Raw genomic sequence first — 14293 nt, forward strand, 5'->3', positions numbered from 1 at the left:
CAGGCCGCGCCCCGCAGGGTAGGCCCGCGGACCCCCACCCCGCGGATACCCAGGGAGCCGCCACCAGCGGCAGCTCGGCCACCGCCGGGGCGCGGCCGCACAGCGAGCCTCGCCGCAGGAAGCCTCCCGGAGAAGGGAAAGGGGCCGTGCGCCGCACCGGAGAGTGGGAGGACAGCCCCAGACGCCTCACCTGCCGCTGCCCGCCGCCGCCGCTCGCTGCCCAGCGCCCAAGATGGCGGCCACCGCCCCCCCCTTCCTCCGCGCCCCCCCCTATCACTGCAGAGCCGCCGCGCGCATGCCCCGTCCGCGCCCCGCCGCCCTGGCGCATGCGCTGCCGCGGGGAGGCGGAACTTGGCGTCCGGCGGGGGCGGGAAGGGCAGTCCCGCGCGGAGCCTGCCGGGAGTTGTAGTCCTGCAGCGCGGGGCGCGCTGGGAGTTGTAGTCCGGGGAGGCGGCGTGGCTGCCACGCCCACGCGTGGGACAACGCCGGGGCGGGGACCGCCGGCAGGGCACAGGGCTGCGCCCGGGCAGTGAGGCTGCGCTTCCCCCCGTAGAGACCCGAAGCCATCGCCCCCCTCCACGGGGCTGCTGGCTCCCCGCGCCCCAGCACCGCGCAGGGCATCGGCGGCAGGGTCGGCGCTCGCCCGCTCCCCCTCCCGGCACCGCTGCAAGCGGCTCCGGGCAGCGCCCGCCAACAGACCGGCACCGATCCGACCCCTCTGGCAACGGGGCGGCGGACCGACCCCGCACCGCAGAGCCCCCGGGGAGTGTCAGCTGGAAAACGGGCTCAGGCACAGGGTGCCCCGGTCCTGCTGGGATCTCCTGCACAGTGAAAGGCGGGAGGACAGAACAGGAGACTGGGGAAAAACAAACAAACAAACAAAAAAACACCAACAAAAAAATACCAGAAGGCAGGAGTCCAATAAAACTATGTTTATAAATAAAAACAAGGAGAATGGTTTTGTTTTTATAAAACCCAGCGGGCAGGGCAGGGCAAGGGCACGAGCAGTGGCTGGGGAAGCTGCTGGGTGGCATCAGGAGAGGGGGACAGGCAGGAGCCTGCGGTGCCGAGATGGGGACAGGAGGGCGGCAGAGAGCGGGCAAGGTGACTCCAGCAGGCAGAGGGACAGGAAAGGCTTCAGGGAGTCACAGGGAGATGAACTGACAGCACATGATGCTGGCAGAGGGGTTGCAGGGGCAACGCAGACCCCAGAGGAGCAAAATACATTTAATCTCCAAAGTATAAAAACTGCAAACACCAGAAAGACAAAAAGAGGTAATGCTCGCAGAGAAAGCCACGGCGCGGCAGGAGGAGCAGGCATCAGGGCACCAGCACCGTGGGGAACAGGGCTGATCGTGTTCATATTGTACCGTGCTTGACCCTGGACATGGGGAAGGGGCAGCCCCAGCCCAAGGCATTTCTCTGAGCACCCAGGAGAGGAAGGAAAAAGGACAGGGAGCACCAGAGCACATGGACACACCTATAGCTACCAAGGCCATGGTTCGGGTTGCAGCGTCGCTGCGCAGACAGCTCAGGTCACTACCCAGCGACAGCAGGGCTGTCCCAGCTGTCCCAGAGCCCCATCCCTCCTGGCAGCTGGGCCAGCAGCACACCTGGTGCCAGGTGGGGGGAGGCAGACTGGGACCCTTCATCAGGTAAATACAAGGGACCTCCATCTTTCCCCAAAGCATGAAAGCAAACTAGTTGTGCCATTCCCTCACCCTCTAACTCCATCCAGGCCCTTGAAGATGTCACACCGCTGAGCAGCAGCGCGACAGCTGGAGGGGGAAGTCACAGCTGGCACGGCCAGCCCCGGCATGGGACAGCCCCTACAAATGGGACAGGCAGCAGCGTCTGGCAGGCAGGAGGGCAAAGAGCAGGACGGAGGGAGCAGAACTCTGCCCTTGCATCCCACCATGAGTACCCAAGAGCAGGTGCAGGGCCTTGAGTTGCACTGTGCAGGAACCTACTGCTGCTCTGGGCTGAACACAGAGGCACAGCCCCAAACTGCCCAGCCTGGGCAGGGTGAAGGTGGACTCAGACCTGGCCCAATATGTGGGCAAGATGAGGGAGGAAAGAGGGAAGTGGGAGCATCTCTCCGCTCCCTGGAGGCACTGAAGCCCTGGAACATTCACGCGTTAGCCACAAGGCAACTACAAGGGGGTTTAAAACACATATATAAGGCTGGCCCCTGCTCCCCTCTCAGGGCTGCGGGAAGGGCAGGGCGTCTTCCGCGAGGGGGAGGAAAGCAGCCATCTTCAGCGCCAGGCATGCCCAGCGCCCTTGGAGCTCCGTGTCCTCCTGTCGGGCCACGCCACGCTCCAGCAATCCCCCCCACAGACGGCAGGTTCAGAGAAAGTCAAACACCCCGTAATTCTTTGCTGCTTGATAGAAGAAACACAAAAGGGTGAAAAGAAAGAAGAGATGTTTAGGGCAGAAGGACTGAAGCAGCAGTGACACACGGGCAAGCAGCACAGGGCGCCGGGACGGATGCAGATTAATGGGGTTAGAGAGGACGGCAGGGGGGAATTACCATCGGCAATACACAAGTCTGGTGGCGGGATGGGCTGGCAGCACCCAGCAGGCCTGCCAGGCCCGTCCACCCTGCTCGAGGAGGGATTAGAATCAAGGTTTAGTTCCATTTATTTTTTTTTTCCCTTTTTTTTTTCGTTATCAAGACCAAAAAAAAAAAACAACCCAACAAAAAAAAAAAAACAAAAACAAAACCCAAAAAACAAGGGGCGAAGCCAGGGCTGGTCCTAGGAGACAAACGATGGGGATGGCGGAGGGAAGGAGGGGCAGCAGACAGACAGGGGATGGGTGCTTCACATTACATCCACAAAGAACTCACTGGGGTTGCCCATGGCCATTCGGAAGGACTGTCTACTGGCTGTCAGTTCGGGGGGCACAGAGGCCAGGTCACGGCCCGGTGGTGCCCCGGGAGGCCCCATGGCTGAAGGCGGTGGAGGCATCAGCAACATGGGGGGGCTGAAGAGAGGGGGGAGGCCGGGCGGCCCGTAGGACTGCTGGCTGTGGTGGCTGCGGATGCTGTGAGCCAGCGAGTGCTGGCTCCGCTGGCTGTGCTGGCTGGCTGGCACCGAGCGCTCGCTGGCCGCGCGCTCGCGCCGCATGCTGCTCCGCGTGGTGTGGTCCGACTCGCTCCCGCTGCCGCCTGATTTGGACTCCCCGGTCTTCTCTCTCTCCTTCCTCCTCTCGCTGCCGCTGCGATTGGAACCGCTGCTCCGGCTCCCTGCGAAGCGCATGGGGCAAGTTCAGGTCACAGCTCAGGTGAACCAGGATCCTCCTCTAGGTGAGGGAGGATTACAGCACAACCATCCACCTGTAGCCCATGCTCTCATTCTTCTTTCAACTCCAAGTCCCATAACCCTTCTGGGACAAACCTGACTAAAGGCTTTTGTCCTGGCTCCCCACACAGAGGGCCTTGCCCAAGCAGCTTTTTCCTGCTTTTTCCCTGTACTGAATGGGGCATCTGCCCACCTGCAGGCACATTTTCAGAGAATCATTTTGATCATTTTCGTTGGAAGAGACCCTCAAGATCATCCAATCCAACCATTAACCTAACACTGGCACTAAACCATGTCCCTAAGAACTTCATCTATACATCTTCTAAACACCACCAGGGACGGTGGCTCCACCACTTTCCTGGAGAGCCTGTTCCAATGTCTGACAACCGTTTACATGAAGAAATTTTTCCTAATATCCAATCTAAACCTCCACTGACACAACTTGAAGCCGTGTCCTCTTGTCCTATCACTTGCTACTTGGGAGAAGAAACCAACACCCTCCATACTACCACCTCCTGTCAGGTAGTTGTAGAGAGCAATAAGATCACCCCTCAGCCTCCTTTTCTCCGGGAGGCTGGAGTCCTTTTCGCTCACCTTCGCTGTGCTGACTGCCAGCACTGCCCCCACCATAGCTGTAGCCTGGGTCAGGGAAGCCGGGGTGGGGGTTGTATGGATGAGGTGGTGGATACTGATACGGGAAAGCCATAGGCCAGGGTGCAGCTCCTGGGTGGGGAAGTGGAGCCAAAGTGTCCTGATCAGAGGCACCGCTGGAGCCGTCATGATCGTGAAGAGACAGATTAGCCATGTCTGCAAGAAAGAAGAGAAGAGGGGTTAATCCAAGCGGAAAGACAACCATGTGTGATGAAGAAACTCCATGTCCACCTTTGCTGATGGATAAGGATGGGGAGTACACAAGGAGACACAAGAAACTGGCACTGCCCCTGCTTGTCAGTACATCCATTTGTGTTTCCTGGCTGGACAACAACCAGGCTGTGCAAGACAGAGCTGTCACTCTAACACAGAGACTAGAGTGATGGGAAAAGCGCACATCAGAGCTACAAGCTCATCCTGTCAGTTACTTGCACCATCCTTCTTATGCGAGCAGAGCCCTGTTGTGTGAGCAACAGCCCCTTGCCAGCAATGGAAGTTCAGAGCCTGGAGACAAAGTGAGTAAAGACTCTGCCTTGGCTGCCCAGGAAAAAAGATCACATAGCAGGTGACACTGTCAATGCTGCTTCCAACTTCACCACTGCAGCAGCATGACAAGGGAGCTGGAATATTCTTCAACACTCTCTAACAGGGTCTGTACAACAGTCTGATGGCAACAGTTCTGTGCCCACAGTGTCAGCAGGGCTCTGCAGGACCTCTACCCCTCCATCCTCTCCCCCGACCCACGCCAAGTGCCATACTTCCACAGAGGTCCCCGAAGATGTAATAGCACTGCTCCGAGAAGGTGATCTTGTTCACGGTGTGTCGGATATAGCCAGCCTTCAGCAGATTGCTGGCATATTTGCGGGATTCACGACGATCTGTAAAGCCCTCCACATGGTGATAGAGCCAATCCACCACATCCGAACCTGCCACCAAACATCAGAGTTAAATACAGCAAGAGAGGAAGGCAGTGGGCCACACTGGGGCCAAGTCAAAGTGGGCCAAAAGGTGAAAAGGGATGCACAGCCAAAGGTTCCATTTGGGACTCTGGCCTGGTCAACAATTAATTTACGGTGACAGACATGCTCCCTTGAGCATTTCCTTGGAAAACAGGCCTCCCACTCCCCACTCTATGTCTCTGCCTCAGGTAGCACAGTCTCTTACCAATGAAGGCATTGGGGATGGTGATCTTCAGCCACATGCGGTCACGCACCTCCAGGCCTGACTCTGGTGAGGCCATGGCTTTGACAATGGTGGCCATGTCGCTGTGGATGGACAGGTGAAAGTCATCGAGGCCTGTGGTGTGGACGAAGGAAGGGAGACAGAGATGAGAGGGGACAGAAAAGACAACAGAGCTACATGGAAGCATCACACACAGGAGGAATGGGCCAGGGAACAATACATCGCAGATAGCCTTGGGGGTGCATGCTGTGTAACCCCCCCTTTTGATGTTCTCCTTCCCACATCAGCCATTTCCTCTTGTGCAAAACCCAGGCCAGAGATCCAAAAGCTCACAAGTGAACCCACACAGCTCAGCAAGGAAATTCTCCACTTCTCACAAACCCAAAACTAACTCCTCTCTTTCTGCCCCAGAGGAGCTTTCTAGACCCTTGCTTCATGGCTCTGATACTAGAATCACCCAAATCCTTCAGAAGGTGAGCAAAAGAGCCCTGTGCTCAGCAGGTCCCTGCCCCACTGACAGGGTCTTTGCTCCCAGCTGCCTCCATCTGCTGTCTGGGAGGGCAATTGCTTCAGGGACAAGGTGACTCCCTCTGGCCCCGCACTCTCAGCTGGTAACCCCTAACTGCCCTGTTTGCTCTGCACTCGCCACAGATACTGGACTGCAGCCAGACTCCTCTACTCTCCTTATGTAGAAGAGTTGAAAAAGGGAGTATTAATTCAGCCAGCCAGAACTCCCACTAATCCGAGAGCCTGCCTGGTAAGAGCTGCCTCCCGCTCAGTCCCCAGGCAGGGCAGACATTGCCCACCCCAGCTGTCCCCACGCAGATGTATTGCTCCCTTTACAGCACAGTGAAGGCGAGGAAGCCGTGCAGCGGGTGGAGCACGGAGGGACAAGGACTTACGTTCGGTCTCTGGGATGGAGCTGGTGATGGAGGAGCTGGTGGAAGTGATTGTGCTCATGGATGGACTCATACCGTACGCTGGGTAGGTGCCAGTCATCGCTGCTGTGTGAGACACCCAGGCTGCCGGGTCAATGGGCCGGATGGGCTCACCTGTAGTGAAGAAAGAGTCTGTTAGGAGCTGTAAGAAATTATCCTCTAATCAAATCAACCTCTGGGAAGGGACAGTGACTCAAGCGCAGCCCATTCCATCCCCAGCATCTGCCGGGACTCACCCGGATCGGAGCATGGAGAGTCTGGCCCAGCCCAGATCCGCTGGGGAGCAACTGGGAGAGAAAGAAGAGAGGGAGGGTCAGCAGGAGAGGTGCAGAGGGAGAGATCCCCCTATGGCTCAAGGAGGGGGTTTCTCTTTCCTCTGGCGCCCCGAGCAAGTGACCCCCCTGCCCCAGTGAAACGCGTCCCCAGCGTGATGTGGGAAGGAGGGCTGGGCTTGTGGGCATTTTGGTCTGGGAATAGGACACAGCAGCCTCCTCAAAGGAGAGCTGAAACCCCATCAAACCCCAATTCAGTGCCACATGGAGTCACACACACGGGGAGGAACAAGACAACAACCAAGTAAGTGCCTAAGGCAGGGCTCTCACATGAGCTGGGCACCAGTGTTAAGGGTGGGTCAGCTATCCACTTACTCCTGGGTAAAGAGAAGCAGCCCCGCGGGCTGGGGTCCCAGCACTTGGCCACCGTCAGGGTGATGGGCCTGCAACAGTAAGGCAAGAGTTAGAACAAGAGCTCAGTGGTACAAACCCCTGCGTGCTGGCTCTCTCCTGCAAGACGGGGAAAAGCTGCCAGTAAGTTGCCCTTGTCCCCCTCCTTCAGCTATGGATTTCCTCAGTGGCATGGACAAAATGATGTGACCCTGCTGAGAGCTGCTGATGACATGGCATCCCCACTAAAGGGGGGCACAGACCCCAATTCATCACCATTCTGTTGGCTGCAATTCTTGCGTTGGGCATGAAAACCCAGGAATCAAAGCAACACCAAAAATATAAGTTCTGAGCTTCTGCAGAGCCACTAGCAGAGGTGGCTGGAAGACACGACTCACACACCCCAAGAACACACCGTACAGCCGCTCATGGAGATAAGGAACAACCTGAGCACTTACCCCGGCTTGTGCACAATCTCCCTCAGCACTCGCACAGCATCATCGTTGCTCATGTTCTCAAAGTTGATGTCGTTTACCTGCAGACAACATAAAGAAGTGAGTTCTAGAGCTGTGACCAGAGGCTGAGCTCCCCACTCAGCTCAGCAGTGACTCAGCTCCCTCTTCTAAGCACAGCTTCCTGGGTTAAGGCTGGCAAAGTGTGCAGGGAGGCTTCTGGGTCTTTTCTTACTGCTCTCCCAGGCCCAAAGATGGAGTTATGTGGGCGTGAAGTACCTGCAAGAGCATGTCTCCTGGCTCAATCCTGCCATCGGCTGCCACAGCGCCGCCCTTCATGATAGAGCCAATATAAATGCCTCCATCCCCACGCTCATTGCTCTGTCCCACAATGGAAATACCCAGGAAGTTGTACTTCTCTGCAGGGATGGAGAAAGAAACAAGTAAGACATCACAAAGCAGCAGACATAAGCAGCCCTAACCTCAGACAAACCACATGCTAGTGATGGTCACTTGCACCCCAATCCCAGAGAGGTGTCCTGGGGTGCAGAGAAACTCCAGAGAGACCAGTGCTTCAATACAAGCCACTTTCCTGCAGTATCCATCTTCTGACCTCTCCCCACCTGTGTTTTCTTTGCCCCCTCCACCACCCAGTCTCTCTCTGGAAGGACTGCAGGTTCCACGCACACCTCCCACTCACCCATGTTCAGCGTGACCGTGATGATGTTCAGGGACATGGTGGAGTCTGTGATGCTGCTGAAGGACGATGACTGCAACATAAGTGAAACATGAGAGGTCCTCCTGTGCCCCGGGAACATTCCCAGCCCCAGCTTCCTCCATCTGTGCTCCCTGTCACTCCCTGTGGCACCACAGTCACCACCCGCAACTCCAGCCTTATGCTAGGAGCTTTGCAGGACCAGAGGGCATCAGTCACAGTCCTTACAACCTCCACTTCACAGCTGGGAGAAGGTCTGTGGTCCCAGCTCTTGAGGCTACATTGGCTTGGAAGGGTTGACAGTGCTCTACGCAGTATCACCACTTGAATACTGCCCATTCCCTGTTGTGCCCACAGCAAACACAGCCAAATCCCTGATCAGCCCTGGAACACTAAGTGCGGCCCACTCTGCTCTGTGTTGCCCTCCCCAGGACACCCAGCCCCCGCATACCCGTTCAATGCGTGGAGCCTTCTGTTTCCGCCGGCGTCGCTTGTGCCTCCTCATCAGACGGGAAGCACTGCTTTGCTCTGTTGAACTGCTAAACCTAGAGGCAAAAGCGAGAGTCAGCTCTTCTGCTGCCAGGGTGGTGGCTCCAGCAGCAACAGACGCACAGAAACGGCACAGGGAATATAGGATTGCGGAAGCAGAACATATGCATGGGGGACAGAAAATAGCAGAGGGGCTGCTGGATGAGGCTTGAGACAGCAGCAAGTCTGAGCAAGGAGCCTGGAGCCCAGAATTACTGTGCCCTGCAGGCTGAGGGAAGCTAGTGTTCCTTCAGGACCTAAGCTCTCCTACCTGCTGGTGGAGTCATCTTCGTCTGAATCGAAGAAGCTGGTGGTCTCCAGCTCACTGCTCATGAGCGTGGAGGAGCTCTCGTACCCGCCCAGGTCTCGGCGCCGCTCTCCCTTCACTGTCCCGTTCACCCTGGGTGCTGTGAAAAGACAAGATTCAGTGTGCTTAAAACAGGCCACAGGGAAACAACCCCCTTCCTTCCTGCAGGGCTCACAATGACCTTCCCAGAGTGAAACTGGCCATCAAAAAATCCCATTTAGTGCCAGCCAGCTCTGAGTCCACCCTGGGATCAGATCTGTCTTCTGTAGGACACCTTTTCTGTCACTAAAGGATGGGGAAGAGGCCGATGGGCCACTAGGAACAATGCTGCTAAAGTCGTGAAAGACTAGCAGCTGGTTCCTTGGCGAAGCATGAAGCAGCACGGAGCAACAAGGCTACAGCATGCTCTGCTTTTCAACTGAGAAGGACTGAGGCACTGCTGTCTCCTGCTCTTGAGGCTTCTACAGGAGGCATCTCGTTTCCCTCCAGAGGTTTCAACACCAAGCTCTGATGCAATGCAGGTGTTAGCTCCTGCCTCCAATGTGAGGCTATGGCTCCAGATCACTGAAGAGCCTTTCTAAGCTCAAAGGTTCTGCAGAGCAGAAAGCTGCCCCATGTCTGGAGCTGGTGCTCCCACCGTGCCGCAGCCATGCCCTGTGGAGCTCTTGCCATGTCACCAACACTCACCATGCTCAGGCCCGTCTTTCCGACGAGGTCGTTCCCTTTGCGACGACACCACCGAATCTGTCTCTGTCTCATTGTCCAAGTTTTCTCGACTCCCCCCAGTGTTAGGGCTGCGATGAGATAAAAGGAACAAGTATGTCCAACAGGGAACAACTTAAGCAGGCACCTCTGTGCTGGCCAGCAGGAGCCTCCAGCCACCAGCTGTCTCCTTGAGGGACAGGAGCAGAGGCGGTGGGGAACAGGCACAGCACATCTATGAGTGCAGGGCAAGGGACTGGGGGAGGCTGTGCCAGCTCTTTGCCAGCTATCGTGCACTATTTTCTGCATGCCCCTGCTTGTTAAATAATGCAGCTCCACTTCAAATCTGCTCCCAGTCCCATCCTCCTCCCCTCTATCTGGGTGTAATCCCTGCCAGTTTAGGTAGGATTGTGTCAACCCCTGGTCTGGATTTACAGCAAAATCACTGCGGGTCCGTCAGAAACCAGGACAATTGTCCAGGTAACTTACTGGAAAGAGGGGGGCCTGGAGTCTCCGATTCCTCCTGTGCGCTCCATGGAGGGTGGCAGCTCTGTTTGGTTATCGGCACAGACTGAGCCAGCATCTGAATGTGAACCCTCTGCAGACACCAGCTGGATAGAGACAGAGAGGGAAACAGCTGAGGAACTGGCAAAATATTTACAAGAGTGGCCAAACGAGCTGGCCAAGAGCCTGCCTGGCCCAGGATCTCATCTCTGACCGTGGACAACAGAAAATGCCCAGAAGCGGGTATGGAACAGGCCAAGCATGTAGCAATATTCACCTCAATGCCTTCCCAGACACCAGCTATTTGTGGCTCAGGAATTCCTGACCCAGTGGTGAAGTCCAGGCAGCTGACAGCCCTGCCTGGAGACTCTGACATCATCTGCACACCCATGCTGAGCAATTTTTTACACACACGTCCTGTGGCAAGGAAAGGATTCCCCTAGTTGTTCTTACATCACAGGAGGCAGCAACCAGTCATTCCTCTTCTTGATTTTACCAGCCTCTACACCTCTGCCTTCAAGCTGTGGGACACATCAGGACTTTCACCTTCCCAGCCCACGATGGGAGCTGGGGATAACAGAGTCCAGGATGCAGGCTGGCTTTGAAACAGACCCCAAAACTGTTTTTTTCTTTTCCTGGTTTCCACAAGTACTTTGCAAACGTTCAGCTTGTGTCCAGCTAAGTGGCCTGGGACACAGCCTCCAGCCAACCTCTGGGAAGCTCAGCAGTTTCCCCAGTGCATAAATTCAATAAAGGGTCAAACCATAGGAACTTTTCATACTAGCCCTGCTTTGGGGCAGCCCAGGTACACTTATATCTGCGTCTCTGGCTCTAAGATAAACCACCAGTTGTGGGGCTCAGGGAATGAGGTGGAGCCTCTCACGCGGAGAAGGGGCTCATCAGTGGGATGAAACAGAGGATCGTTCAAATGAGCTCAATGGAAAGTGGTTTCGCCCACATCACTCCCTTCCCAGGTTTGTGCTCTCCTCACTTTCAAGCTATACTGAGCCAGGTTAATTCCAAAAGGGTCAGTCAGGAAAGCAACAGAAAGCCTCTTCCTTGCAAGAGACATTCAGGGACTGTGATAGGGCCCAGAAAGGACCCCTCCCCTGGCCAGGGAGCAAGTCCCCAGGGAAAGCTTAGAGCTCTTGAGCAAGGGACAATCAATGTCCACCTCTAAGGACTTTCAAACATGCTTTTCACTTCTGCACCAGGTCTGTCCCCTGCACAGCATGGGCAAGCAGGGGGGTTGGCTCTCCCAGTGTCAGAGAGGGACTGCAGGGCCCAGCACCTTGATCCCCCCCAGCCAAAACAGGCTGTGAGTCAGGCTGGAGCCAGCCTAGAGAGGTGAGGACAGCAGGACAGGGCTCAGGTCTCAGCCTGTGTACTTCACCCAACTGCCAAGCCACCAGTCATCACAGGAGAGCTCTGATCTAACAGGGGTGAGTCCCACTGGGGGTCTGGGCAGAAGGATCATGAAACATAGGCTGGAAAGGAGCTGAGAGCTGCTGCCCAAACTGTAATGCCCAGTGTAAACTCAGACACAACTCTGCTGCTGAGAAGATCACGTGCTACATGGAAGGAAAAGCAGATGCCAATCCAGGTCCTGTGTGCTTCCCAGCGTCACTGATGAAACACAAACCTGTGCCTGCCCACCTGAGAGAACTGGAGAAACTGCAATAAAGGGGGGGATGGACCCCACAGATCAGCATTAGATCAGAGCAGGGGGAGAGATGTCTGCTGCCAGGGAGGCACTGGGAAGAGAGAAAGGGATGCAGCCATGGCAAGGAAGACAGAGGAGCCCCAAGAAAGCCACAGCCAAGGCGGTAGACAGGGCAGAGAGAACCCTGGGGTGCCAAAAGCTGCAGAGCCTGTCCCACAAGCCCCAGGACAGGCCCAACCGCTCCTGCTCTCCTAACTGTCTAACCAGCTCTTGTCTCACACTCGTTCAGCTTCCCTCCCTCCAGCAAGCTCCAGGCTCTGCTCCTGGCACCTTCCGGGTGACTTGTCTTCCCAGGACACATCCCACTCCCCGAGGGCCACATCCTTGCTCTGGCAGTCACTGCCCAGGAGCACGGGGGAGAAGAGATGCTGGAAGCAGCCAGCATTGCCTAGCAAACATCATATAATGCTCTGTGCTTGAAGATCTCAAGGCGAGACCAGGCAAACAGATCTGGACAGACAGAACAAGCGACAGGCAGTTGTCAAACAGCAGTGAGGAGGAGGGGGACGTTCCCAGGCAGAGGGACTGATGCTGCCTTCTTCCAAAACTCCCAGGGCTGGGATTTCCTCCAGGGAAGGTTTTGATAACCATCCTGCACTTTTCCTGCCTCTTATACTGTCAGGAAGTATTCACTTGGATCCAAGCCTCCATATTTCCCTCTAGCTAAAATTAGTATGAAGTTCCTAAAATAGCCTCATCCCAGCCTGTCTGGCAGAAGCAACAAAGCCAGTGTTCCCCCCAAAACACCCATGGACAAGGAGACTCTCAGCAGAGATAGAAAAAGCGATTGCCAGCTGCGCATAAAAGTCTCCAAGGCTGCCATCACCCTTCGTGCACAAGAGCTGTAGCGGCAGTAACTCCAGGCACACGTTCTGTGTGAGGAGCCAGCACGGCAGAGCAGCAGGACGGTGCCCTGGTCAGATGAGACTGAGCTGCACCAGATCCATGCCATGCACACCGAGCAACCAGAGAGCCCTTGCAAGGAAAGCCAGTGGCTGCATGGATGTGTGGATCACAAGGAAAAACACACCAGGTAAAAAGAGAGCAACAGAAAGGGCTCAGAGCCTCTGGGACTCCCCACAGAGCTGGTGAAAACAACAGGCAGCTGGGAAGGGAAGGGTGGGGAGATGTCTCAGGGCAGATGCGGCAGTGGCCAGGGACCGCAGAGGCTGTTTTCCAAAGGGTCAGTTAATCACTGGAGGGAGGGCAACCACAGCCCTTTGCGTGGGAGCCCAGCGCACCCCCTTAGCCTGCTCCCCTGGCCACTGCCCTAGAGGGAGCCTGTGGGGCAGCAGGGGACCTGCCTGTTCTGTCACCCCTGCCCTTCCTTCTGAAATGCAATCACTCCGTGGCACCCCAGCCGAGGCTCAGTAGTTTGGTGCAGGGACAGAAGCAGCACTAGGTCTGACCCAGCCTGATTTTCTGAGGATTCACACTGTTTAGGGGCTCTCTGGTGGCTTCTGGAAAAAGGCACTTGGGTCTTGATCCTGCGCTTGGTGTAGATCCACACACCCAAACTGCAGCTCAGCAAAGGGAAAAAGGGATGATGGGCTATGGATACTGAATACACTCTTCCCCCCACAAAACAAAAGAGGGAGGCATGCGGGCAGGGGACAGAGCATGTGCATGGCATGGCACAGAGGGAGAAGCTTGTCCTGCAGCTGCCCAAGCAGTACCTTTAGTCTTCAGGGCAGTCAAATCCAGTCCGCTTCACCAGCACTAAAGTCACTTAAGTCCTTTGCGCCAGTCACCCGAGCAGGACTTTCCTTGGAAAGCTGACCCTGCCGTAGGGGCACACGGGTTACGCTGCGGACAGGCTGTGACCATCACCTCTGCCCAGCATCAGTGATGGCGAGCTCTCCACAGAGACGTCCCACATCTTCCCCAGCGTGGGGGACCCAGCACCACGCGACCCCTCTCCAGCTGAGGGACTGGAGCGGGGTAACCCATTTCATCAGCTTCATTAGCGATCAGCGCTTCGACAGAGGGAGCAGCTCCAGTGCCTGACTTGGCACTACGCACCCAAACAGTGGTTTTCAGAGAGAGCAGAAACAGGCAGTGAGATACCGAAGAAGGTGCTTGCTTACCCAGGATACCACCCGACCATTGAAGCAGGGAAGCTTGGCATTGTCATCGGAAATTTCTTCTTTCACCACCCTGCAGAGGGGAGAGGAGGCAGTCAGAGTTGGGTCCGGGGCTTCAGAGGAGAAGGAGACATTCCCAGGTGGGTATTTATACCCAACAACAGGCAGCCCAGGCCCAGGTTTGGGGATGTGTCAGGGAGAGGAGCAGCAGCCCCCTCCTGCTTCCAGGCTAGGGCTTCCTACGCCCACGGCCGGTCAGCTGGAGGGGAGAAGACAAGCGCAGAATAGGCTCTCCTGCGTGCATCCAGCTGCATTATCACCCCATTCACATTTTAATTAAAAAAAAAAAAAAAATCAGATGCATATTTCCACCAGTTTGCTCATTTCTAAAGAAATAAATAATTTAAACCTCTTCATAACGATCTGAAAGAATCACAACCTATGCCAGAGATTTTTAATAGATGAAAGTGAAATACATTAAACATGCTGCCTCCCAAATGTTACTGTTGCTTTTTAATTACGTATATAATATTTCAACAT

At 55.8% G+C, this 14293-nt stretch overlaps 2 protein-coding genes across 5 annotated transcripts in view; both read right to left on the reverse strand.

Annotated features, from left to right (window-relative positions):
• The window catches only part of AP2M1 (adaptor related protein complex 2 subunit mu 1), a 28207-nt gene extending 27938 nt beyond the window's left edge, over window positions 1-269 (reverse strand). Inside the window, exon 1 of one of the 2 annotated variants that reach the window (XM_065844525.2) lies at window positions 191-269. The gene's annotated coding sequence lies outside the window, so the exon portion shown is untranslated. The remainder of the gene's footprint in view (window positions 1-190) is intronic. The other variant, XM_065844526.2, reaches the window with a different exon arrangement.
• Window positions 270-917: 648 nt separating this feature from the next.
• DVL3 (dishevelled segment polarity protein 3) overlaps window positions 918-14293 on the reverse strand; it is a 32362-nt gene continuing 18986 nt past the window's right edge. The window contains exons 2-17 of one of the 3 annotated variants that reach the window (XM_065844724.2): window positions 13757-13826; window positions 9932-10053; window positions 9428-9534; window positions 8705-8840; window positions 8357-8450; window positions 7891-7960; window positions 7470-7609; window positions 7197-7273; window positions 6724-6791; window positions 6313-6363; window positions 6041-6190; window positions 5121-5252; window positions 4715-4882; window positions 3900-4112; window positions 2852-3250; window positions 918-2381 (exon numbers count right to left, since the gene is read on the reverse strand). In XM_065844724.2, coding sequence (XP_065700796.1) covers window positions 2350-2381; window positions 2852-3250; window positions 3900-4112; window positions 4715-4882; window positions 5121-5252; window positions 6041-6190; window positions 6313-6363; window positions 6724-6791; window positions 7197-7273; window positions 7470-7609; window positions 7891-7960; window positions 8357-8450; window positions 8705-8840; window positions 9428-9534; window positions 9932-10053; window positions 13757-13826 — 2029 coding nt within the window. In that variant the 3' untranslated portion in view covers window positions 918-2349. Of the gene's footprint in view, window positions 3251-3899; window positions 4113-4714; window positions 4883-5120; window positions 5253-6040; window positions 6191-6312; window positions 6364-6723; window positions 6792-7196; window positions 7274-7469; window positions 7610-7890; window positions 7961-8356; window positions 8451-8704; window positions 8841-9427; window positions 9535-9931; window positions 10054-13756; window positions 13827-14293 lie in introns of all 3 variants that reach the window. The other 2 variants (XM_065844726.2, XM_065844728.2) reach the window with 2 other exon arrangements.

The sequence above is a fragment of the Patagioenas fasciata genome, chromosome 9 (genome assembly GCF_037038585.1).
Source record: "Patagioenas fasciata isolate bPatFas1 chromosome 9, bPatFas1.hap1, whole genome shotgun sequence".
Lineage (NCBI taxonomy): Eukaryota > Metazoa > Chordata > Aves > Columbiformes > Columbidae > Patagioenas > Patagioenas fasciata.